This window comes from Danio rerio, chromosome 23, assembly GCF_052040795.2.
Source record: "Danio rerio strain M-AB ecotype USA chromosome 23, GRCz13ab, whole genome shotgun sequence".
In the NCBI taxonomy this organism is placed as follows: Eukaryota; Metazoa; Chordata; class Actinopteri; order Cypriniformes; family Danionidae; genus Danio; species Danio rerio.
Window position 1 is genome coordinate 15,394,667 of NC_141043.1, and position 27,108 is coordinate 15,421,774.

The 27,108-nt window shown below is 37.0% G+C and overlaps 1 protein-coding gene across 4 annotated transcripts in view; it reads left to right on the plus strand.

Annotated features, from left to right (window-relative positions):
* The window catches only part of zbtb46 (zinc finger and BTB domain containing 46), a 143,460-nt gene that overhangs the window by 33,103 nt on the left and 83,249 nt on the right, over positions 1 to 27,108 (plus strand). For all 4 annotated transcript variants that reach the window (XM_087306708.1, XM_087306707.1, XM_087306709.1 and 1 more), the window contains exon 2: positions 21,642 to 22,643. In XM_087306708.1, the coding sequence (XP_087162834.1) occupies positions 21,677 to 22,643 (967 nt within the window). In that variant the 5' untranslated portion in view covers positions 21,642 to 21,676. The remainder of the gene's footprint in view (positions 1 to 21,641; positions 22,644 to 27,108) is intronic.

The window sequence follows — 27,108 nt, forward strand, 5'->3', positions numbered from 1 at the left end:
AATTCAGCTTTCAGTTGAACGCTAAAGAATATATTTAGCAGAAAACCTGTAACCATTGACATTGTGGGACGAACAAAAACTATGGAAGTCAATGGTTACACAGGCTTTTATTAATGTATCTTCTTTTGTGTTCAACAGAAGAAAGAGAAAGTTTTGAAACCAAGTAAACGGTGAGTAAATGATGACAGAATGTTCATTTTTGGGTGAACTAGTCCTTTAAGTTGCATTTTTGTCCATTTGATCGCAAGTGGACAATGTAAATACTGCTATAAAAGGCATCAAAAATGTTTCAAGCTATTTGACCACATCCAGAGATGGTTGAAACCCCATTTGATGAGATTGCTTTTGTAATGTGATTGAATGTGTTCAATGGTCATAAAAGTACAGCTCCACTCTGCCTGTTGAACTCTTTCTGAAACATTTCAGGGCAGGTTGTTGAAGTGCACTGACCAGATATGATTTACATTTTGCGATATATAAAGCTAGGTTTGTTTTGGGGGGAAGATGTTAAAAGCAAATGTTTTGTAACATTCCTGCTGTGTTGAGTAAGATACTAATTAATTTAGAATGATGTAATTTATAGTATAATGTATTAAATTAATTAATTCATTTTCTTTTCAGCTTACTCCCTTTGTTAATCAGGTGTCAACACAGTGGAATAAACCGCCAACTTATCCAGCATATATTTTACACAGCAGATGATGGCGCTTCAGGCGCAAACCAACACTGGGAATTACCCATACACTTGTATTCACACACATACACTACAGCCAATTTAGCTTACTCAATTCACCTATACTGCATGTCTTTGGACTGTGGGGAAAACCAGAGCACCCAAATCTTCCGGGACAGTTTTCGGAAAACCGTAAGTCAGATCAGTTGCAAAATATATAGCAACTTAATTTACTATAGTTTGGAGGTTTGGTGTTAGTTTGGTGGCTGTAGTATGATTTAGGAGGAGATGCATTCTTAAAATATTCTAGGAAGAAGAAGAAGACTGAAGAATAACAAGTTTAACAGTAGTGTAACAGTACCAAGCCGCCATAATAGCAGATATTTTATTTTTTAGTATAAAGTACATTATGGCAGTGTGTGTGTGTGTGTTTGTGTGTGTCCTCATGCCATCACTTCCATGACCGTAAATCACCCCCATCGCGTTCTTCCAACATCACTCCTGTTTATTTTACTGGCAAATCCAATCTTGACTCCCTCCGTAACGCCAACTCTCCAGAAACAAAAGACACTCTGTCAGGTTATCTCCTGCTAACCTCCCTTCTCTCTCTCTTTCTCTCTCTTTATCTATCTTCCCCCCTACCATTTTCTCTTTTCATTTTCCTACAGTGGTAATGAGATGTTTCATTATTTGCATTTCACAGCTTTTAATAGCGAGAGAATTTAGGCTAAGCCCCGGGTTGTCGGAGAGGGAGCCTCCACTGGAGACACGGCTGGCTTCAGGGCCTCTGAGGCAGAGAATAGCCCAGAAATACACTAGGACAGAGGGAAAGAGAGTGAGAGAACGATGGAGGACAAAGGCCAGTTAGAGCCACCAATACTCTGTGTGCGAGGGACGCTTTTAGGGGTGAACAGGTTAACTGCTTTCTGCCTGGGATTAACATTCTCCAGCGCTTGCTAATGGTGAAGGAAAAGGAAGCTGTTTTTGAGGGGGAAAACGGTAATAAAGGTGATGTGTGATCATATAGAGAGCAGTGAAGCAAGCGAAGTGCAAACTTTCAGGCGAGGGAGTTCATTGCAGTCCTGCGAGGTGGAGATGAATGGAAATGTTCGGCAGGCGTTCGGGAAAAGTGTGCTGGAGCATTGCTAAAGAGCAGAGATAAGGCCTTTGTGTGCCTGTGAGTTTGTATGGGAGAACGAATGTTTAAAGTACCTGTGCTTCAGTAGATGACGATGTAACAATGAAATTGCACTCTAGTTATTTTGTTTATTTATTTTTTTGCTTCATAATTTCCCAGGAATGTCCAGGTACATTTAAGCTTTATATTGGGAGTGGGTGAAATGGTCATTTCTGCTTTGCCAGATTGCAGTCCTTCTGGTCCTTATGTTTTAAATAAAGATGGCATCAAGTCATTGGAATTATGGCATAAGAGCTGATTATTAATTACTCATGCCGACACATATATATATATGGATGGAGGGACGGACGGACGGACGGACGGACGGACGGACGGACGGACGGACAGACAGACAGACAGACAGACAGACAGACATAGATAGATAGATAGATAGATAGATAGATAGATAGATAGATAGATAGATAGATAGATAGATAGATAGATAGATAGATTATAATATAAAAATTGCATTCTTTTTTTTCTACCATGAAGATTGTACTGACTAAATTCTGAAGGCTTTTCTCAAGAAATTAAATATTAAAATATTTTATTTTAATATAAATATATAAAAAGTTATTTTGGCTTCTTGCTGAAAATATAGTTCTCATTTTTAAATAGTCTAAATGAAATTTAATTTATATAAGCTAAAATTAAATGTAAAAAATAATTATAAATTCTAAATAAATGTGTGTGTTTGTGTGTGTGTGTGTGTGTGTTTGTGTGTGTGTGTGTGCGTATATATTTCCTCTAAATCAAATCACTAAAAATGTTTACATTTATAAGAAAACTGAAAATTAGAAAATACACTCACCGGCCACTTTATTAAGTACACCTGTCCAACTGCTCGTTAACGCAAACGACCGAGGTATGCAGAAGAGTATCTCTGATTGCACAACACGTACAACCTTGAGGCGGATAAGCTACAGCAGCAGAAGAGCACACCGGGTGCCTCTCCTGTCAGCTAAGAACAGGAAACTAAGGCTACAATTCGCACAGGCTCACCAAAATTGAACAATAGAAAACAGGGGAAACGTTGCCTAGTCTGATGATTCTCAATGTCTGCTGCGACATTCGGATGGTAGGGTCAGAATTTGGCTTCAACAAAATGGAAGCATGAATCCATTCTGCCTTGTATCAATGGTTCGGGCTGCTGGTGGTAATGTAATGGTGTGAGAAATATTTTCTTGGTACACTTTGGGCCCATTGGTTCCAATTGAGCATCGTGTCAACACCACAGCCTACCTGAGTATTGTTGCTGACCATGTCCATTCCTTCTGACCACAGTGTACCCATCTTCTGATGGCTACTTCCAGCAGGAATACACCATGTCATAAGGTGTGAATCATCTCAGACTGGTTTCTTGAACATGACAGCCAGTTCATGGTACTCAAATGGTCTCCACAGTCACCAGAACTCAATCCAATAGAGCACCTATGGGATGTGGTGGAATGGGAGATTCACATCATGGATGTGCAGCTGACAAATGTGCAGCAACTGCTTGATACTATCAAGTCAATATGGACCAATATGGACCAATGGACCAATATGGACCAAAATCTCTGATGAATATGTCCAGTACCTTGTTTAATCTATGCCACAAAAGTGGGGTCCAACCAGTAAGGTGTACCTAATAAAGTGGCCGGTGAGTGTGTGTTCAAAATGAATTTAAATAGCAAGGTTGTATTTGGTGGTCAAACATTTCATGCCAAAAACTCAAAAGATATGACATAACATATTTTTCATAATGCAAAAACAATTATCCAAAATTTGATGTAAAACGCTATTTATTTTTCGGCTCAAAAGGCACTGAAACATCCAGCTATTATCTACTTAAGAAATGTTCAAGTTTGATTAAGCATCCAGCTGTAAAACTTCTCTATTACCACTATATTTTGAAATCATCATCATTAGATCTAGATGACGAAATGCTAAAAAAAGGCTGATGAGTCCTGCAGGATATTTGACTAAAGAAAGGAAAGAGCATGTCATTAGTGTGAAGTTAAATTTGCCTGAATCTGAGTGCTCCGCTTTAAGAGGCAAGCTCAGGGCAAAGTCTCATTCAGAAGTTTAAGACGGAGCCTTGCAGGACCTCAGTTTAGCAAAGAGCATGGCAGGACAGGGCCTCGATGCGGACGGGTAAACACACGAGTCTGCCTGTCCCTGTTTCACACCGCTGTCCCGACTCTCTGACCTCTCCAGCTTTGGGCACGGACTCACCTTCACTGCTCCGGCTTAATGCTCAAGAGGAGGTAAAGGAGGACGGGTGTTGGGAGGGAGAGAGAAGTGGAGCTGAGCGGAGGGTTAAGACTCTCAAAGCCTTTTAGATCCGCTCTTGTCACATTCGTGGTGGTGTGACAGGCTCTTGTCACCTGGGCCAGCTGGAGTCTGGCCTAAAGACAGACACACAGATAGTGCTGCCGCTTGGGCTCTGTGCACAGATAGACCTGAGAATTTTAGGGTTTTAGCTTGACAAATTTAATATGTTCTTGTTTATTTACTCATATAGGGGGCTGCACGATATTGTTATGATTTTATTTTCCTGTAATATACAGTTAAAGTTAGCCCTCTTGTATATTTTTGTTTAACGGAAAGCAGATTTTTTTCAACACATTTCTAAACATAATAGTTTTATTATTAACTGATTTATTTTATCTTTGCCATGATGACATTAAATAATATTTTACTAGATATTTTTTAAGGTACTACCCTAGTATTCAGCTTAGAGTTTATTTATTATTTGATTATTAGTATAAATGGTTTGTTCTGTTGACAATCGGGGAAAAAAATTGCTTAAAGGGGCCTTATAATATTATAATAAATAATATTGACCTTAAAATAGTTTTAAAAAAATTTAAAACTGCTTTTATTCTAGCTGAAATAAAAGAAATAAGACTTTCCATGAAAGAAAAAATATTGTAGGAATTGTGAAAAATTCCTTCCTTTTTTAAACATCATTTGTGAAAAAATGGAAAAAGAAAAAAAGGATTTACTAATTTGGACTTTAACTGTATATTGCAATACGAATACAATTTTACCAGCTCTATTTGAAAAAGATTCATTGATTTAGATGGACTGGCATGATTCTGGATTGAATCATTCATAAAATATAATTACAAAATAAAATAAAAGCATAGATAAATACAACAGAGCAAAGCTAAAAGTGAAATAAACAAAAAAGTTGTGGTTTTCTGCATCTCAGTCTAACAGTATGCAGGTACCAAAATTTAATAATCATGTAAAATACCACTGTATGGTCTTCATTGTATAAATTCATCAATAAAATACATTTTTATTAAAGTTACAAGCAGAAACATTTCTTGGGCCTGAATACTTGCTCACACAGGCCTTAAAACACATGCAAATGATAAACTTTCACTCTATTGTGTTTCAATTCTGCAGTGACTCTACAAATCACATGTGTGATGAACTGTGGTGCTGCTCAACTATATTCCCAACACTTAAACTCAACATTGGACATCATGTGATGTGACTATTGCATATTTGTACATTGTGATATTGATGCTGAATCTATATAAATTGTTAATATATTGCCCTATGGTTAGCACAATCGCCTCACAGCAAGAAGGTTGCTGGTTTGAGTCCCAGCTGGATTAGTTGGCATTTCTGTGCTAACTTAACATATTCTCCAAATGTTCACATGGGTTTCCTCCGGGTGCTACAGTTTCCCACACAGTCAAACACATGCGCTATAGGTGAATTGAAAAAACTAAACTGGTTGTAGTGTTTGAGTGTGCATGTGAGAGTGTATGGTGTTTCCCAGTACTGGGTTGCAGCTGAAAGGGCATTAGATGAGCACATTAAAAAGCATTGCTTGCAGCTCAGATTGCACTGCACCAGGGGTCTGTTCTCCGTACAAGAACAGGGGTCTGTTCCTTGCCTAAATGAACTAAGATTATTTGGCAGATCCTTGATCGTTTAATCTTGAACTCTGATCTTGGGCTTCAAACTAGTTCACGAATCAGATTAAAATGTCTGCATGTACTGATCTGAGATTGCTGCGTGTGGTGTGAAATCATGATCAGCAATGCAACGATTGGCTGACGGCACAGCAGCGTAATGACATCATCTGATTAATATTCAATTATTTATGAATTAATAAAATTCATAGAATACGGTTTGTTAAATATGATATGCAATAACTTTTCAACTTTGTTGTGGGCTGCAGGCTTTACACTTTCATCTGTTAAAAGTATTTAGTATTTATTTATTTATTTAGTTAGTTTTACAGCAGATTTTCTTTATTATATTAGCCATAGTAGTATCATAGTAGCTGGTTTCTTAATCAGTCTAAATAATAACTGGATGTTTAATCCAGTTTTGCATCACAAAACCATTTTGATGTTGGCAAAGGTGTCTGCAACTTTTGTGAAGCAACAAATCCCCATCATAATAGATGTCAAAACGACTGCTTCTCATGTATTCAAAAAATAATAATAATAAAAAGTATTTAAAAAAAGTGACATAATGTGCAAGTCTATTATCATACACAAATTGTACCCTAGCAATTGTACGTGTTTGTGTCTAAAAAGTCCATAAAAATAAATCAATAAAATTGCTTCCATAAAATTGTTTTATTAATATATATTTTCAGGGGTGGATATTTTAAAAGTGGGGGGAAAGCTGTATGAAATCCAAAAGTTTAGATTCTTAATCACCTGTTTCTAAACAGTGAGTAGCGGTGTATATATATATATATATATATATATATATATATATATATATATATATATATATATATATATATATATATATATATATATATATATATACAGTTGAAGTCAGTATTATTAGCCCCCTAAATTATTAGCCCCCCTGTTTATTAAGATTTTTTAAAAACACATTTCTAAGCATAATAGTTTTAATAATTCATCATTCAAAACAGATTTATTTTATCTTTGCCATGATGACAGCACATAATATTTTAGTTTATGTTTTTCAAGACACTTCTATACAGCCTAACGTGACATTTAAAGGCTTAACTAGGTTAATTAGGTTAACTAGGCAGGTTAGGGTAATTAGGCAAGTTATTGTATAACGATGGTTTTGTTAAAGGGGCTAATAATTTAAACCTTAAAATGGCTTTTAAAAAAATTTTAAAACTGCTTTTTTTCTAGCCGAAATAAAACAAATAAGACTTTCTCAAGCAGAAAAAAATATTATCAGACATACTGAAATATTTAATAAAGAAAAAAAAATTCAAAGGGGAGCTTTGAATTTGGGTAAATATATATTATTTACCCAAGTGTATATAACTACACCTGTAAGAAAATATCAGAATTCTGTACATACTTTCAGTATTACCTTTGCTTGAACTGACCTGATCTAATCCTGTTTATATGAAATGAGCCTGCTCCCGAGTAGGTTCGCACTACCAGAACTGTTGCTATGACAACAACTCTTGAATGAGTTTTGAAGAACGAAACGATCCTGGATCATGTCAAATTGTTAATAACCAAATCCAGCTAACTGAGTAATCCATGTATGAAGAATGGACCCCAGGTCTGCATCCCGACTCCTACCAAATACACAGCAGGTGGAAATGATGCAGTTCAATGTCTCTTACATCTTAGTGTGTTTTCTGTCATTTCAGTGTTGATGCCTTTGGGAAAATATTGAATACAATAGTTATAGAGCGTTCTCAGATAAAAATGTTGTTTGCAAATGTGTTTTGACATCCTCGTTGAATAATGAAAAAAAAGTACACACACATATATATATATATATTGCCCTGAATTATTAGCACCGTTTATTTTTTTCCCCATTTTCTGTTTAATGGAGAGAAGATTTTTTTCAACACATTTCTAAACATAATAGTTTTAAAAACTCATAGTTTTAATAACTAATGTCTAATAACTAATTTATTTTATCTTTGCCATGATGACAGTAAATAATATTTTACTAGACATTTTTCAAGACACTTCTAAACAGCTTAAAGTGACATTTAAAGGCTTAACTAGGTTAATTAGGTTAACTAGGCAGGTTAGGGTAATTAGGCAAGTTATTGTATAGTGATGGTTTGTTCTGTAGATAGTCAGAAAAAAAATAGTTTAAAGGGGCTAATAATTTAGTCCTTAAAAATAGTGTTAAAAAATTAAAAACTGCTTTTATTCTCACCGAAATAAAACAAATGAGACTTTCTCCAGAAGAGAAAATATTATCAGACATACTGTGAAAATGTTCTTGCTCTGTTAAACATAATTTTGGAAATATTTAAAAAAGAAAAGAAAAATCAAAGAGTGATTTGTGTGTAATACATACACAAAAAGCATATTAAAAGCAAGTTTGAATGATAGTGGCAAAATACAAGGATTTTAATATCTGTGATCCTTAAACAGGAGTCTTTTAATATTTCTTCAAATGATTCTTGCTTTAAATATACCTGAAGATTTGTTTTCTTTTGTTACAGTGAATGACATTTGGATCATAATGCTTTTTTGCTGTGCTATTTATACATATATCTGTTTGCAAATAAAAGTTACCTAATTCATTCATTTTCTTAGTCCCTTTTTTAATAAAGAATGAATCGCCATCTTATCCACTATATGTTTTATGCAGCGAATGCCCCTCCAGCTGCAAACCAGTATTGGGAAACACCCACACTCTTGCATTTACACACGTACACTACGGACAATTTAGCTTATTCAGTTTACCTATAGGTCATGTCTTTAAACTGTGGGGGAAATCGGAGCAGCCAGAGGAAACTAAAGATAACACAGGAAGAACATACAAACTCCACACAGAAATGCCATCTGGCCCAGCCGGGGCTTGAACCAGTGACCTTCTTTCTGTGAGGCAACAGTGCTAATCACTGAGCCACCTTGTCACCTTAAAATATGCCTAATGTATGTGTATAAAAGTTGTTACAGAATATTATAAATAGTTGAAGCCATCTAATATTTGTCAAAGCAGCGTGCCAGAGCCTGTTTTATCTCCCTCATTTGCTTGTGTCTATTTATACTGCTACCCTAATAGTTATAAATAGTGAGACTAAATGCATCCACCTTTCATCCACAGCTCATTTATCTCCTTATTTGTTGCAACACCAAACTTCTTGAAGATGTTTTAAGAGATACCCCCGGCAAATTTATTCCAAGCTGTGCTTAAATCTCAATTTCTGTTTGTTTTGTTTTATTTGGCTAATCTTTTAATACCAATACTCGTCGTTTAACGACTCATTTACTGTTTTTTTTTTTCGTCTTGGTCAGACCGCATTTAAACAGCTGTTGGTTCAGCCAATTAATGATTTTACCACCAGCTGGAAAGTCAATTTAAGGGTGCGCTCGTAGTCTTTTCCCTAATTAAATTGAGCTGTTTTATGACTTTAAAATGCAGCAGCTGAGCTTTTGTGAAGCCGTATTAAAACTATTATGAACTTTAAAACTTTGAACTGGACACACTTGCAGCTTTTTTGAAGACCCTTACCCTTTTTCTTCCACTTTGCCTGTCGCCAGCGCTGTGAAACTGGGGATTAACCCCTCGGATAATGTCCCTGATGTCCAGTTGAGTGGTTTAAAATGACCGTCTGCTTGAGAAACACTGACGCATACATGACTCTGAGCGCTCGCTGTCTCTGCCTTCCTCCCACCCTTCTTATTTCCGCCACCTCCTTGCATGTCACGACTGTCCTTCATGAGCACAAACGAAAAGAAAGAGAAAGAAAGATGGCCTTGTTTCTCCCGTCCCCTCCAAGAATATCAGAACCACCTCAGCAAAAAATAAGGAAGAGTATACATAGATGCATATGCATGTGTGTGTGTTTTTTTTTTCTTGGCCGCAGGAATCCAGTCACTCCAGATCTGAGATTTTGCGGGTGACAGGAACTGTAAGCGATGGTGGCACTCTTTAACACTCTATCCTCTGAGACTTAGGCTACTCTGGCCTCCATTCTTTGCACATTTCTTCCCTCCAATCCCATTACAGGCCTAACCCTAACCTTAACCTCCTCACTACTACCACTTCTTACACCTTCTATTTTGGTGCGGACAAAAGCTGGGCCGCAACTGTCAGCTCAACTCGGCCACAGCGATGTGAGATAGGATGGATATTATCCTGGTGGCGAAACATTGGTGGATAGTGGTTATCAGCACTTATTAAAGCAATTGCTACCAATCATGTATAATCATCTGAACAATGCTGTTAGTTGATGTAGTTTTTTTCTGAAAATTTCTCTGTAATTGAATGTAGCAAGAGAGCTTCATTTTAAGCCACCAGGCTATTTTTGGTGAATTTGAGAAAGTCAGAATCATCTACATTTTGACCGTTAAGTTTCTGGTCTTGTCGTAGATGATTAATTTCGTCCCTCACATCAAGATACCTTTACTCCCTCTTAGTACATCAACTCTTGCTCTACAATTTTTGACATGAATCTGCTTGTTATGTTGATATGTTTCAGCTCCAAGCCTCCACTAGTTTCAGTGGTAAATACTATCTTAACAAGAGTTTATGAGCAGTATTGCATTTTCTAAAATGCTGTTTAGTTTCAACTCAATTTTTGTTGAAATATGGACAAATTCAATCTCCGATTTTAATTTCTTAATTGGATGTTTTACACAACGGTTGGGTTTGTCAACTGAAACATTAGCTATGTTTCCATCCACCTATTCTTATGTGCATTTCGGATATGCGCATAAAAAAAACGTTTGATGGAAATGCCAAGATGCCGATGACCTAGGACCAGGCTGGTCAAGCTGGTTTTAGCAGCTCATTTTCCAAGCTGACCAGCTAAGACCAGGCTGGAAACCAGCATGAAAAGGGCCAAAACCCCTCTGGTCGACCAGCTTAAACCAGCCAACCAGCTTAGGCTTAGTTTTGAAAATAATTGAGTAGGATAAACGTTTTATTCGATAAGATGCACAGAAACTACAATGGAAACACTTTTACCAAACAAATTCCAGTTTGCTCATTAAAAAAGTCATGTAATTTTGCAATAGGAGATCATGTGATAATAAAAAATATGTGTACATGGATATACCAACAAGCTGAACACATAAAACATCCCAAATGTTGTTTTGGTCATTCTAAAATGCCTGAACCATTTCAGTATTAGTGTTATTATAATATAATTACTTCCAGAATTGTCAAGATCGGATGTGCTTTACATCTCACGCCTTCAAACGTCATCACACGTTCATTGCATGTCTGCATTTGTCCTCTGAGGCGCAAGTCATTTATTAAATAACGAAAAGATTCACGCAGCTTCTCCTACCACAGCAAATTCCATTTTTACTGTTGATTTTTGGAGCCATTTAATTAAGGAGTGACCATTTTGTTCTATTTGATTCATTAGATGGAAATGCTGCTTTATTCGCACATCTTTTATGCGATAATCCTGTTTTGCGCACAAATCTAACTCACATTTTTGGATGGAAACATAGCTATTGATTATGTAAATGATTTATTGAAAAACAGCTTTGTTCAGGATCTAATCACACCCCGGTGTTGCACAGGTAAATCACTGATTAATTTAAAAACAGATTTGTTGATAAACAAAACAGTCCAGTGTTGCACAGTTGCTTCGCTCCTGCATTGTTCTGAACTATTTTGTCTATCGAATCATTTACTGAAATGATTTGTTCAAAAACATATTTGTTTAGGCACAAAACACTCAAGTGTTGTTCAGTTGTACTGCTTCTGCTTTGTTTGGAACTATTTTGTCCATTAAATCATTCACTCAAATGATTCGTCTAAAAACAGATTGGTTTAGGAACAAAACATCCCAGTATTGCTCAACTGAATCATGTAATCAAGTGGTAAATTCAAAAACAGATTTGTTTAAGAACAAAAAAAAGTCCAGTTTGGCTTAGTTGTTCCTTTCCTGATTTGTTTGGAAATACTTTGTCCACTAATTTTTTTTTCTAATGATTCATTCAAAAACAGATTCGTTTAGCCACAAAACACTCAAGTGTTTTCAGTTGTTCTGCTTCTGCTTTGTTTGGAACTATTTTGTCCATTGAATCATTCGCTCGAATGATTCATTCAAAAACAGATTTTTTTAGGAACAAAACATCCTAATGTTGCTCAATTGAATTATTGGCTAAAACAATACATTAAAAAACAGATTCGTTCACAAAATTAATCAGGTCCTGCTTAGTTTGGAACTGTTTTGTTTACTGACTCAAATTCTTAATTCAAAAACAGATAATATACCCTGATTATTTATTCATTTTTTTTCGGCCTAGTCTCTTTATTAATCTAGGGTCACCACAGTGGAATGAACCGCCAACTTATTCAGCATATATTTGACGTGGCGGATGCCCTTCCAGCTGTAACTAATCACTGGGAAACATTCATACACGCTCATTTACTCTTTTAACTTACCTAGTTCACCTATACCACATGTCTTTGGACCTGTGAGGGAAACCCACGTGAACACAGGGAGAACATGCAAACCCCACACAGAAATGCCAACCTTCTTGCTGTGAGGCCATAGTGCTAACCACTGTGCTGCTACCCTGATAAGTTTAAATGTAAAATGTAACTCAACCAATATTAATTTCTTGTTTCTGTTGAATAAAATCAATATCAGGCAATATTCAGGCAATTACGCTTATGCGTTAATATTCACAAAAACTGCCCTTTTGCTTCTGTAATATTACTGAACTACATCATATCACCAAAATAAAATAAAACAAAATTCAACAAGTCATTATTCTTTTCTTTCATAATATTGTAATGTCATTTCATCTGCATTCTAATAAACTTCATTATTCAGTAAGTGTTTTGGACTCCCTCTTGTGTTTTAGGAAAGTGAGTGACACACTCAAAAATGTCAGCTCACACATTGTAAAAACAACAATTATCATATTATCATAGACAATAATTATATTGCACCCCTGAGCACTATTTTTAATATCACAGATCTTAGCTATTCTAAAAAAAAAACTCAGAATCATCGACACCAATTTTTTAACAATTCACGAAAGACTAATCACAGAGATTGCAGTATGAGATAAAGATTAGATCCCACTGTTGTTGTTGTTTCTGTAATATTACAGCACCTGTTTGGTATTTGAAATCTAATATGGCATTTGTGAAATATGAAATTATTACACATGACTTAATTTTGCCATTATTTACTCATCCTCCACTTGTTTCAAAAATGTTTTTCTTTTGCTGAACAAAAATAAATATATATTATACAATGTTGGAAAACACAGCCATTACCTTCCATAGTATTTTTTTGTTTCTACTATAAATGTTAATGGCTGCTTTTTTCCCCAAAATCTTAAATATCTTGTTTTGCAACATTAATAAAACTAATCCAGCCATCTCCCAAAATACAAAATGTAAAATATGGTCTTGCACCTGCACTTCCGCTCAGGGCTCTGTATGGTTCATGAAGGTTACATGACCCTGCTGTCTATTATGCACTTCTCTTTTCACACTCTTCCTTTCTGTCTAATAAGCCTCAGATCTTTCTAGTTCCAGTGAAGCAGAAAATCTGATTAGCCCGGCTTCATTCTGTCTCATTCAGTGTTTAGCCGTGTTACACGTCTGTCAATTGTGTTGTTTGTGTTTATTGTTGTTTTGCACTTGATTGCCCAGATTGCCATGCAACTCAGTCGGCCAACTAGCAGCTTTTAATATTCATTGTTGGTTGCACAGTTGAAGTAGTTATGAATAGTCACTTGAAAAGAACTGACTAATTTGGGGTGCGAAGTGGCGTTATTTACTGAGCGTGTCTTCATTGTCAGAGAAAAATAAATTGGTCTTAAGGGTTAAAGAGGCAGAGATGAAAAGATTCGGATGTTAAAGCAACAAAAATGAAAATTGACTTCCAATTTAGTTACCCTCAGGTTGTTCCAAAACTTTGTTACTTTTATCTGTTGAACACAAGAGAAGATATGTGAAAAATGTTGGAAAGTGGCAGCCATTGACTACAATTGAAGAGAAAAAATTATAAGGAAGTCAATGGATACGAAACAAGGAATAATAATAATAATAATAATAATCATAATAATCATAATAATAATAATAATTCCTTTCATTTATATCACATCTGCCAACACTTCTGTTTTTCCCTGAATCTCCTCATCCAACACCAGTGTGCATCATCCACCTGGATGACTCGATGGCAGCCATATTGCGTCAGACTGCACTCCACTAACCAGCTGATTGGTGAAGAGGGTATAGAGAGATAAAGCCAACTATAAAATGGGGATGGTTAGGAGGCCATGATGGGCAGAGGCCAGTGGACAAATTTGGCCAGGTTAAACCCCTACTCTTTTTATGAAGGACATCCTGGGAGTTTTAATGATTACAGAGAGTCAAAACCACGAATTATTGACTCATCCAAAAGATGGTGCTCACTGAGCAGTATAGAGTCCCCATCAATATACTGGGGCATTAGGACCCACACAGACCCCTTTCGGCAGCAACCTAGTATTCCCATGTGGTCTTCCATCCAGGTACTGACCAGACATAGACCTGCTTAGCTTCAGTAGACGACCATGTAAGAGTTGCAGAGAGCTAGCTGCCGGCTAGTACTGAGTAATGATGATAGAATCGTCATTCGGCTGACTTTTATCACTTTAAACCGATAGTTAATCAAAAGTTTCTAAAGTCCTATCCTTCATCTGCCACAATGCGGCAGGTTTTATTTGCTTGTTTCATTTTCACATTTTGCACATGTTGCATTTGCGCCTATTTGTGTGTCCATAGATGTGCTGGTCTGAAATGAAATTGGTGAAATGAGATGGTGTTAAGGCGCATTGTGTGAAATAGACTGCGCCATTGACCAACTAAAGCTCATCTAAAGTCAGTGGTGTATTTTTGTTGCTATTTAAACAGCGTGTCAGTGATAGGCAGATACATAACATGCGTACACATTGCTTATTGAAATGAAATGATAAAAATGTAAATAAATGTAAATACTACCGTGCTACTTCATTCAATGCTTTTTTTTCACCTCAGGGGGTTTTAGTGGAATCTGGCTTGTTCTGTAGATGGTCTTTAAATTTGCACACGAGCAGATATGTTTCTTGATAAGTGAAGCATTAAGCACAAAACACATCTATAACTCATTAAGAGAATAAAGGCAACCTTTTTAAAACATGGCTCACATACTGTACCAAACGTTTTTCCTGTCTTTTTTCACAATTTGTACTCGAGTTTCCCAATTTGCACTAAGGTCACCTGTGTCATGAACTTTAGATCATGCACTTAGATAATTAAAATGGAGGCCTAAATCTTCTAAAGTCATTCATTGTCTTCTCCGCTTACTTCCTTTATCAACATGCATACACTCTTGCATTCGCACACAAACACTACGGAAAATTAAGCTTTTCTAATTAACCTGTACCGCATGTCTTTAGACTGTGGGGGAAACCGGAGCACCCGGAGGAAGCCCATGCGAGCACAGGGAGAACATTACAACTCCACCAATTCACTCCTGTTAGGCCATGTCCAAGCTAAACGTATATTTTTCTCTCCGATTTGGCCTTTTGAACACAGTGAAATGTATTTTTTAGGAAACAAAAACATACCTTTTTGAAAATGTTGTCCCAAATGGATAAATTCGAGAACACCATTTTTGTGCTGCAAGGTGGACTGTAAAAATGGAGGCTTTTGAAAAAGATGATGCATTTTGTGTTATGTGAACGCAGTCATGTGACAAATTCAGCTAACATGGTGGACAACATTGTAGAGCAGATGTTTTGAATGCTGTCCATTTTGACAGCTTTAATAAAGATTAATGTCAATACATTCCCAATATTGCCTCTGTTCAAAGGACACTAAATGTTTATTGGACGCTAGTGTTTAGGGGCAGAAGCAGACGATAGTTGGCACATTTTGCTGCAATGATCCAAAAAGACAGAAAGTAAATAGATGCCACATAGATATGACACAAGTAAAAGTGTCTTGCGCATCCGCAGTACATGATTGAAATCGTTTTCAGTCGTTTTTAGTTTTGATGATGGAAGGAATTGAAAACAAAAGTGTGTACATTGAGCAATTTTACTAAAACAGCGTTATCAAATGTATCCAGATTAGTGTAGACTTAGCCTAAATCACCAACATTGTTCAGTTATTAGTTTTGAGAGTGAACAACTGCATTATAGGCAATTGAATCAAAAAAGCCTGAAGCGAAGCAGTTGGGGGCTAACTTAAAACTATTAAAAAGAAAAAAAAAGTCACTTGTCACTGTCAGTCTCTTCTTCTTTCATTCTTCCAAGTAAGGTGTATTTGTACAAGTGGACATGGGAGAGGCAGAGGATTGATTTGATCTTACAAGCCATCAGGTTGAGAGGAACTTTCCTAAACATGACCTGAAGTGTGCCGGCCCCGCAGCAAACGCTGCTGTCACTATAGTGAACGGGAGCTGTCACGCTGCAGTCGGCCCGATGAGAGCTGACAGCCCGAACGCTCACAAAACAAATCATGGCCCCATTTGGTAACACTCCACGTCCCTGCGATTTAGCCCCAACCAGGACGACTGCTGTGCTGTTCACAGAGGATGTTAGTGGGGAAGTGCAGCCTATTGGGGATGTATATATGCGTTTGTGTGAAAATCTAGGTGCATGTTTTGTGTAGGAAGTTGCATCTCAGTTTCAGTGAGTGGTTGTAGATGGTGTGGTTGTAGGAGTAGATGCTTTAGAGGCGTCTACTCCTAGCTATGTCTGTCAAAAATACTCCATGCTAAAATTTAAGGAAAATGTGATTTAAAATATATTATTTTGTAACCATTAAAGTAGTTTGTTAACCTCAGATTGAAAATGTCACCCTTCATTCATGATCATGTAATTGTAAGCCAATCAGTCTTTTGTTCATCATCAAAACTATTTTTTTTTCCCCATTTAAAGCCTACAACATACCTGCCAGCATTTTCTTTGAAATTGGGGTGGAGGTGGCGGTGTTTGCTTGTGTCTGAATAATACAATTAAGAACAAGGTTAGTAACTGTACTATCGACCAGGTTTCGGGTGATCGCAGCGATCAAATACTATACTAAAGTTGCCAAACCTGTGGTGTTACAGACTGTACCAAAAAGCTGAGGACCACGCATGGGGTGAAATTGCAGGTGTTTTCTAGGAGAAGTAACAAAATGGGAAGGCGGTGGATGATTGGTTTGAAATATGGGAGACTCCCAGGAAAAACAGGAGTGTTGGCAGGTATGGTCTACAGTGGTCAACATTTAAAATGGTTAAAAAAACTCTCAAAATTGTCCTAAAACAAGAATGGTTTTGAATAGGTGAAAGGTTTGACCCACTTCAAATGTTGACTAATGAACAGCCAAAATGTTGATGCTTCTAAACGCACAAAAAATAGAACCAAATGAATCTGTTTAAACCAAGTCTTCTAAAGAGATATAACTGCTTAAATACTTTTTTATGTTTTATGAAGAATTTAAAGCAATCGAGCTACCAGTCAATAGAAATATAGATCTGTCATATTTTAATATATAATGTCTACATTTCAAAGCATGTGTAATTAATGACCAAATTTGTATCCCTTTAATACAGTTTTAGCATTGAGGCTCCATTACTGTAATGTGATTACTGATCTAAAATAACAAAAACTTTTCCCCAATTGAACAAAATATGTTTTATTGTAAGAAGCATTTATAATATTTTGTAACATTTGTAATATTTTATAACAGTTAGCATGTCAGCCTAAATAATAAAAATAAATAACTGACTTCTGCTCTCTGCATTAGTTTCAAAAACACAGATTTTTTTTACAACACATTAAAAAAAAAAAGCTTAATAAACCCTAGGAACGGTAAAAAAAAAAACCTTGACTTACAAACTGTGTTAACCTTGAAACTGGTTATAGTCCCATGCCTAATATTTTATATATATATATATATATATTTGCCCGAGTGCTAATGTTGCATTAATAACAAATTAAAAGTGTTGACAATGCATTTGGTTTGCAGTAAAGTAGTCATTGGTAATGTTGCACTGTTTTTGCAATGTGTTATGAGCTGTCAAACAGCAAATAAACAGCATGTGTACATATTTCCTGCAAATAAATCGCAAATTGTGGCATGTGGCAAAACATTTGCATCTTGTGTTTTTTGATGGCATCACCAGCGATTAGTCGACAATCCCCAATTTTTCCCCAATTTCTGTTTAACAGAGAGAAGATTTTTTTCAACACATTTCTAAACATAATAGTTTTAATAAATCATTTCCAATAGCTGATTTATTTTATCTTTGCCATATTGACAGTACATAATATTTTTACTAGATATTTTTCAAGGCACTTTTAAACAGCTTAAAGTGACATTTAAAGGCTTAACTAGGTCGATTAGATTAACTAGGCAGGTTAGGGTAATTAAGCAAGTTATTGTATAATAATGGTTTGTTCTGTAGACTATCGAAAAAAATAGCTTAAATGGGCGAATAATTTTGACCTTAAAATGGTGTTTAAAAAAATTAATAATTTTATTCTAGCCAAAATAAAAAAAATAAGACTTTCTCCAGAAGAAAAAATATTATCTGACATACTGTAAAAATTGCCTTTGGGATTTTGCCTTTGGCTAATTTGGGAAATATTTGAAAAAGAAAAAAAATTCAAAGGGGGGCTAATAATTCTGACTTCAACTGTATATAGTTGAACTATAGTATGAATAGTAGATGTGTTTTAGCGCTTGTAACTGTGAGCATTTAAAGCATTGATAATTATCTTTGTACCTTTCGGAAAGATAGAATTCTATTCAGGTGCATATATGATGAAGATACACTATATAGTGTTGTTTTACATTTGATTATTCAATTTGTGCCTGAATACTGCTAGACTTCCTAAAAAAGAAAAGGAAAAACTGTTTATTTTATTTGTATCTTTGCTGTTCTGTAATTATCAATGCTTGTGGTTGGTCTATTATATTTAATGCAGATACACTTCCTTACAAAAACATACCAATGAAACTTTTTTATTTAAATATTACCAAATAGAGCCATTCATTTAGTCTAGTAAAAGTATAAGTATCGCAAAATGTAACATGGAAAAATAAAATATTTTCCAACATCATATAGCCCTAGTATTTGATGAAAATTATATTTCAATTTTCAAATGCTTAATACAGTAACGTAAGTCGTCCTTTCTCAAAATTAAAAATACTACTTGACATTTTAAAATTTCAAATACTAAAACATATTTTAAGATAAGTTCTTCCTGTGTTTGCGTGGGTTTCCTCCGGATGCTCTGATTTCCCCCACAAGTGCTATAGGTAAATTAGGTAAGCTGAATTGTCCTTAGTGTATGTGTGTGAATGAGAGTGTATGGGTGTTTCCTAGTGATGGGTTGCAGCTGGAAGGGCATTTGCTGCATAAAACTTATGCTGGATAAGTTACCGGTTCATTCCACTGTGGTGACCCCAGATTAATAAAGGGGAATAAACCAAAAAGAATATGAATGAATCATTTTAAGAAAAATACTACAATACACAGGATATGTTTTTAATAACGTATCATTTTTTATTTTGTCTTTTATTGCATTGCAGAAATGAGAGTGAGGTTTTTTTTTATTACTATAGGCTACTGAGAATTAACTGTCATGAAAACAATGTCCCAATGCAGAAAGCAGTCATAAAGCAGGCTTTTTATTCCAAATATTTATTTATTTTCCTTTGAATTTGTAATGGAAAATAGCCTAGACATTTTTTTTTTTTGTGACAGTTTTTGTGAGATTCACCCCCATGCTGCCCTCTCTTCCCCAGCCGAGTGTACGTTTTGTGTTTATAGTTTCTCTCTCTTTCCTCTGAGCACATTCAAGAACAATGCATTGCCTCGTCTAGCTCTCCTCCCCCATCTCTCTATCTTAATGATTATAGCAGAGATGCTCAGGTGTTCACTGTTCAAACCTTTAATCATGATGTTTTTCTCTGTTCGCTTTATTAGCTGCCAAATAAAATCACCCAGTGAGTGTGTAAAGCACTTTAACACAATCATCGCCTCTCCTCTTCTCACTTTTCTCTTTTTTGTTGCTAAATTGTTTCATTTAATTACCATTTTGTGAGTTAGTTGAATAATAAAGTGGAAAATGGAGCTGCCAAACAGATAATTCATTTTAGCGAGGAAAGGTGATGGCTGTAGCCCAGCAGACAATCAGCCTCAAGCCATCAGAGCTGGCCAATGCATGTCACCTGCTTCAGAATGGCATTTTACTGACATTTAGTGCTTAAATGACTTTTTACGGAGATAGAAGACCTCAGTAATAACAACTCAAAGCTATGGTCAATTTCTTCTGTCAGGTTTTCGTGCTGGTAGGCGTCTTTTATGGAGGCAGCTTTTGGGTGCTGAGTGAGAATTTCCAGATTTTCGATGCTGCGCTCCATGAAAATGCAATTCTTCACTTGATTTAATATCAATCTTGGGCTTTCTTCAAAATGCATAAGCGGTTACCAGCAATGTCAGGGACTGTAAATTGTCACACTACTTAAACATCTTTGAGTTGTTTGCCACACGGGATTGGAAATCTTAAAATGGAGCATCTAGTTTCCTGATTGCCAGGAATACATGCGCTTGTGCATGCATAACTATGCAGGTTTCTGCTTTTTGTCTTTAGGTATTGTGTGAATTTAATAGTGCTGCTGTCAACTACCAAGTGCCCTCAGCTCCATTTAACACGTTTAACCATAATACCAAACCATTCCACACAATTCAACAAATTTCCCACCAGTGTAGTGCAAAAATGTGTTCAGATTCCTTCAGGGCCTCCATTGGGGTTAATTTGGGACTCCTACTCAGTGGCTTGCTGTGTTTGGATTAGCATACTAACACACTACTATACTATTTATGCAGTGGGTATTAACCCTGCAGGCACAGGACGTCATCATGACGTCATATAAATGTTGTACTCCAACGTTGTGGGGACGTTAGATTTTGTTTGGAAATGAAAATCGGGTTGACGTCAGAACCCAACATTAAAGTCCAACTTCCAACTTGAAATCAACCTAAAATGTCTAATCATGTTACACCTTGACCTTGTGTGGACGTTACCACTATGACATCTATCAGATTTTGGTCATTTTCCAACACAACCTAAAATCAACCAAATATCAATGCAATTTGATGTCGTTATTGGACGTCAAAATAACGTTGTCCCTAGATGTTGGCCTGACATTGAATTTTGGTCACCTGACGCCATGACCTAAATCTAACCTATTATTAACCTCTTAGAAGCTTGGATTGTCAAAATGTTCCATTTCTAATGTAAAGATTATCCTTCCATTGCTATTTTTAGCATCTTTCTTGACTCATTCTTTGATTTAATAATCAAATATGAAAGAAGTATTACTGGATCTCTCAACACAAGCTCATTCAAAACAGAATTGGGGGATTACTATTGAAAATGATTCAATTATTATAAGTGTTTGTATATAAAAATTTGAATTTTCTTTTGAATATGAAATGAGCCACCAGAAAGTCCAAATAATTATGTGTTAATAAGCATTATTCAGGAAATAATTTAAAAGGTTAAACAATTATTTTTGCCAAATGTATTTTATAAGCTAATAATAACTGGACTGCAGTCTAGATGGAACATAATGTGGTCATAATGTGTGACAACAAAGTGGCATACTATTGTTTAAAACTGTTTATGGTTAAACATTGCCAACTGTTTCACAGAAGACTACACAGTGTATAGTAGTGAATGCTACAATTTCAGATACTACTAAATGTTTACACACAAAGAATTTGAGTTTGTGACAGGATAAGCTTCCAGGGCACAGAAACACAACAACTACAATAGACAACAACAAAGTAAACTGCTTCCTGCATTTACTGCCAATCTACTAACCAGAGTTTGTGTTTTGTGTTTCCAGACTCTGTTCAGGAGAAGCAGCCACCCGTTAGTCCAATGAATAACCGGAAGGAAGACATGGAGATCACGTCGCACTACCGGCAGCTCCTGCGGGAGCTGAACGAGCAGCGGCAGCATGGCATCCTGTGCGACGTGTGTGTGATTGTGGAGGGCAAGATCTTCAAGGCGCACAAGAACGTGTTGCTGGGCAGCAGCCGCTACTTCAAGACACTTTACTGCCAGGTGAAGAAGGGTTCGGAGCAGCAGGCCACCATCACACACCTGGACATCGTCACAGCCCAAGGCTTTAAGACCATCCTGGACTTCATGTACTCGGCCCACTTAGCACTCACAAGCAAGAATGTGATTGAGGTGATGTCAGCCGCCAGCTACTTACAGATGACCGACATAGTGCAGGCATGTCACGGCTTCATCAAGGCAGCGTTAGACATCAGCATTCGCTCTGAGCTTGCGGACGAACTAGCGGATATTGAAATGGGCAATGTGGTAAGCTCAATCGGAGGCGGGGCTGTTCCTGGGGTTGGCGGTGCCTCGGAGGCACTAGCTTCTATGATATCAGCTCGCAGCTCCTCGCCTTGGTTGGCCAGACGCACTAGCCCAGCAAACTCATCTGGAGACTCGGCCATCGCTAGCTGCCACGAAGGCAGTAGCAACTATGGCAAAGAGGACCAGGAACCCAAAAGCCATGAGAGCCAAGAGGATGCTTGTTTGCAGCCTTTGTGGCCTGCTGATTACCGTTCTGTCCAGGTCAAAGAGGAGCAGGTCTCCCCCTCCAATCTGCAAGACGGGGCTGGCCGAGGGGTGCAAGGCACACCTGGAGACCAAGGTGGACGAGGAGAGGGGGGCTGGCAACCCCCTGGCTCAGGCCGCAGGAAGAACCGTAAAAACAAGGACACAGTCAGGCACATAACCCAACAGAATGAAGGGGACAGTCGAACGGCATCTCCACTTCCATCTATGCTCTCCACCCCTGGCTGGAACTACAGCAACCAGGATATTCCAGGTGGGATTGCTGTATTGGTTGCTTTATTGCTTCCTTTATCTGTGTCATTGTATCACATTAAGCAGTGGAAAATATGTACAACATAATTGAGCCAATTGCTTGGTACACAAAAGTAGCACATGTTTTGTTATGAGGGAGGTTAGACTAAAAGAAAGATGACATAAAAGTTCAGTGCAAGTTTTGGACTATGTATATACTTTTCCTAATGGACGAGTGATTCTTGAGGAGTTGAGCTAAACAGGTTTGTCCTCAAAACCCAAAACTTGTGAGAGGAACTAAGCAAGGGTCATGTATTACCATGACATTAAATTATATGAAAGTTTCTGTTTACTTATGTAACCGAGAGCAATTGGAAAGCACAGAGGCAATTGTTGACCTTTAATGAAATAATGTTTGGTCTTGAAGAAGGGACTTACCCTTTTGCCTAAATACTGGTACATCCTTATAATAAACTCTCGAAAATTAAGGTTATTTGTTGGTATCTGTGGTTCCATTAGGAATTGTAAAGATTCATGGAACCCTTCTACTGTACAAAAGGTTGTTCTTAGAGGAAAAGGTCTGACTGACTTATTTAAGTTCTGCTCACTAACAAAAACAGTTCACTGAAAGGTTCAAGATTCACCGATCGTCCTGACCCCCAAAGCTTAGTTTATAAAAGTATACTGTGGGTGGAAAAAATAAGTCAAATGATGAGTAACTTTAGATTTGAAATATTAATATAACATGAAGTAAAAAGGACCCACATGACCTTCAAATTCTGAAGTGTGCATCTGACGGACACCTTTTTTTCCCTTGAGGCTATAAAAGAGGTTGAAGCACAGTAAAGCTACAAAACTGACAGTATAAATAGCAGTTTTCGTACTTGCAGATTGTTTTTGTACATTTTTGTGACGCTTGTACTTCATTAAATATAATATCCACTTAGTATGAAATTTTGGATGCACTTTCAGAAGCACTGCCTCATTGATCCTATGGGAGTCAGATCTTTTAGAATATTTCACCACTGTGTTTGATTGTATAACTCAAACCCAGATAGAAATAGAACTCTGATGAAGATGAAAATTATTGTTATAACACTAATAATATAGCAGCATGACAAACTACAGATTGAGGTGGGGAATTTGGGGTTGAAAAAACTCATTTCCTCATTAACATCGGAGAGACACATGGGACTCGAGGCAGCCTCATCAACCTAAAAAACAAAATCTGTGCTGAAGAACAGATCGCGCTAGCAAGCGGGGAAGAGGCCCTACCTGTCTTGGATAGTGTTGCTTATAGGTATGTAGATCATTAAAAGTGTGGCAGCTCTAATCTCTGGTGTATTTGCGCAGGCCGACTGTGAAATGGGCACACACACACTTTAAGAAAACAGGATAATTGAATTGACCTTGGTGGCGGTATGAGGATTAGATTGTATGTGTGTGTGCGCGTGCGAGTGTGTTCGGATGGGGGGTGCCCCAAGGTCTTCTGAAGTGTGGAGAAGAAGGGATAAAGTGAAGGAGAGAGGGAGGGGAATACGCGGAGATCTGCATCAGCTTAGTGCGAGTTTACCTACTTAACTCTCGAGGCACTCTCTCATCCTTTCTGTTTGCCAACCCTGCTACCTGCGGCTCCAACAGAAATAACTGCACTCGCTGACCCAACCCCACAGATCAAATATCAAGTGCAAGACTCCACACATCTAAGTACACACTGGCTCACTGTATTGCATATACACACATGCTCAGAAAAGTCACGCCCATCCCTTTGTGTGCAACACAAATAGTACACAATTATACTCCTCACGCTTTGGCCCCCATAAACCACACTAATAATCTTGTCAATCTTTTGAGGTTAGTTTAATTATGTTCCAAAATACGATTGAAAAATGTTCAAATCTAAAATCCTTTATCTTGTAACTATCAGTCCAATACGGAACCGAGGAGTTGTAAAAAGGCAAATTGCTTTGAATGTCATTTGATAATCTGGGAGACATCTCAAAGTTCAGGGAAGATGAGAGAATCACTTCGTACATAAAACATCCACATGTTTTTACGAGTCAGACCAGTTAGAAGAAAGAGGACTTGTTGTGAAAGCCCTTATTCCCTGTTTCAAATTTGGACTGTGCTATAATTTTCCTACCGAAAGAAAGGATTCTTAAGGAGTTGAGGCAAATGAGGGTACTTGAAGGAACACTCAGCTTTTTTTGAAAATATGCCTATTTTACAACACCTCCAATTGAATTTTAGGATTTTTTTATCCATTCGGCCGATCTCTGGGTGTAGCAGGAGCACGTTTAGCTTAGCACAGTCATAGCATAGCATTGAATCAGATTAGATCATTAGCATCTCATTCAAAAATGACAAAAACGTTTTGATTGTTAACTGTAGTTACAGAAATGTTGCCATTTTCTAGACTGATGTACAGTAACTATGAACTATACTAAAACTCATAATGTATGAGAGGGACTAGCAAAGGATTCTGGATTAATGTGATATAATAATAACTCAACTGCACTAAAATTGCAGTGTTATAATCAAATTTTGTTTTAACAAGTGAGGTTTAAGTCTTTATTTAAATTATTGACATTTACGTACTTACAGAAATGTTGCTATTTTCTAGACTGATGTAGCTAGGAACTACACTCTCATTCTGTCATAATAATCAAGTAACTTCTCTGCTGTGCAATGGCTGTGTAGGCACAATGGTATACGTAGTACTCAGTGTAACTATAGGATGGTCAAACTTTAAATACAAACATTATCAAAACTCTTTGGTAATTTTTAGCAAGAGGCTAATGGTTTAATCTGATTTATTGATCTATACTAAGCTAAGCTAAAAGTGCTGACTCGGATCCAGGTATAGACATAAAGATTGGTTAAATAGATTATAAAATGGTAAAACTATTCAGTTTAAGACTTTTATAACTTTTTTATAAAATGATTTTCCAAAAAAAGTGAAGCTCATAATGTATAAGAGGGACTATATATTAGTATATTAGTATAGTAGGTATGGTTCGCTTTTATGGCTGTTTCCACTGTAAAAAGGTACCTAAAAGCGAACCGTACCATGACACCATTTAGTTACCCTTTGCCAAGGGTAACTAGCACGACAAAAGGGTACCAAAAGGCGAAGCTAGACGTGCAGCTGAAGGTTTAAAGAGATACATCACTATTGGTTTACAGAGATACATCACTAACTCATGCAAAAGCTAGGAGAATGAAAACAAAAGAAGCACCATGTTTTTAAATACACAGCTGAGACATTACACTGTAATACTATATACATAAAATAATAAGCCATGGTCAACCTGAGCTTAAACAAAGCCTGTTGTTGTCTTGATGAACAGCAACAAAGCCAAGAAGAAGAGCAGACTTTACCATGTGCTAGCGGTTTCGCTTACTCATATGATCCCGCCGCGCTTTTATATTTGAAATAACAAACTTCTTGAGCTGATGATAATAACGTGCATATAATTATTGAAGTGTTTCTGACATCCAATCCTTTCAAATACGGACAAACGCATTGAAAGAAAAAATTCTTTCAGCATTGTAAAAGGTAAGAAAACTGCCATGTTCAACTATTATCATTACCTTTTGGACTATTATGAACTCGGAATGATAATTACGTTCTAATAAGAGGTTACATATGCTGGTAAAGATTAAAGATACAGGCGAGAATGAAGTTGACTGAAACTTTCTGTCGTACACCGCGCCCACCAAAAGAGTACCGTTTGGCAGTGGAAACAAGCCTGATAAAGGTGACCCGTACCGACCGACATGTTAACACGTTGGGTTCAATGTGTATTGGCTGTCATGAAAGGTGTTGCTGAAAACTATGCTTAAGGCCTTATTTCTCATTTTGTACCATAAATAGCTAAAGAATAAGCAAGGAATACATTTTTTTTTGTATATTTTATCAGGCACCTGTTACATTTCACATGAGCATGTTTCCGTCTCATTGAGGTAACATGAATAGATGTTTAAGTGCCTCAGCGAATAGTAGGACTCCTCTACATACAGTAAATGTGATTTTAGCTTCAATTAGAGCCTTTTTCTGTGTTGAGGTCCAGACACCAGGTAAAAATTTCCCAGATTTGGTTAAAGGGCACAGGAAGTGTCTAGTTGCAGGGGTAATGGTTTGCATGGGAAAGGGTGCTGTTTGCTGACAGCACTAAGTGGGGATCTCAGGATGCTGATGTTCAAGTTGCATTGTGCACAGACTAATGGTTTTAAGAAGCTTGTAATTGGTCGTTGGCATGTTTATAGAACTCTATATCTAAATTACCACGCTTTTGATATGAAGTTCTGGCTAGCAGCAGGATATTTCTCAACCTGCAGTTTGAAAAGTCAGTGTGTGTGTGTGTGTGTGTGTGTGTGTGTGTGTGTGTGTGTCTCTCTGTGTGTGTGTGTGTGTGTGTGTGTGTGTGTGTGTGTGTGTGTGTGTGTGTGTGTGTGTGTGTGTGTGTGTGTGTGTGTGTGTGTGT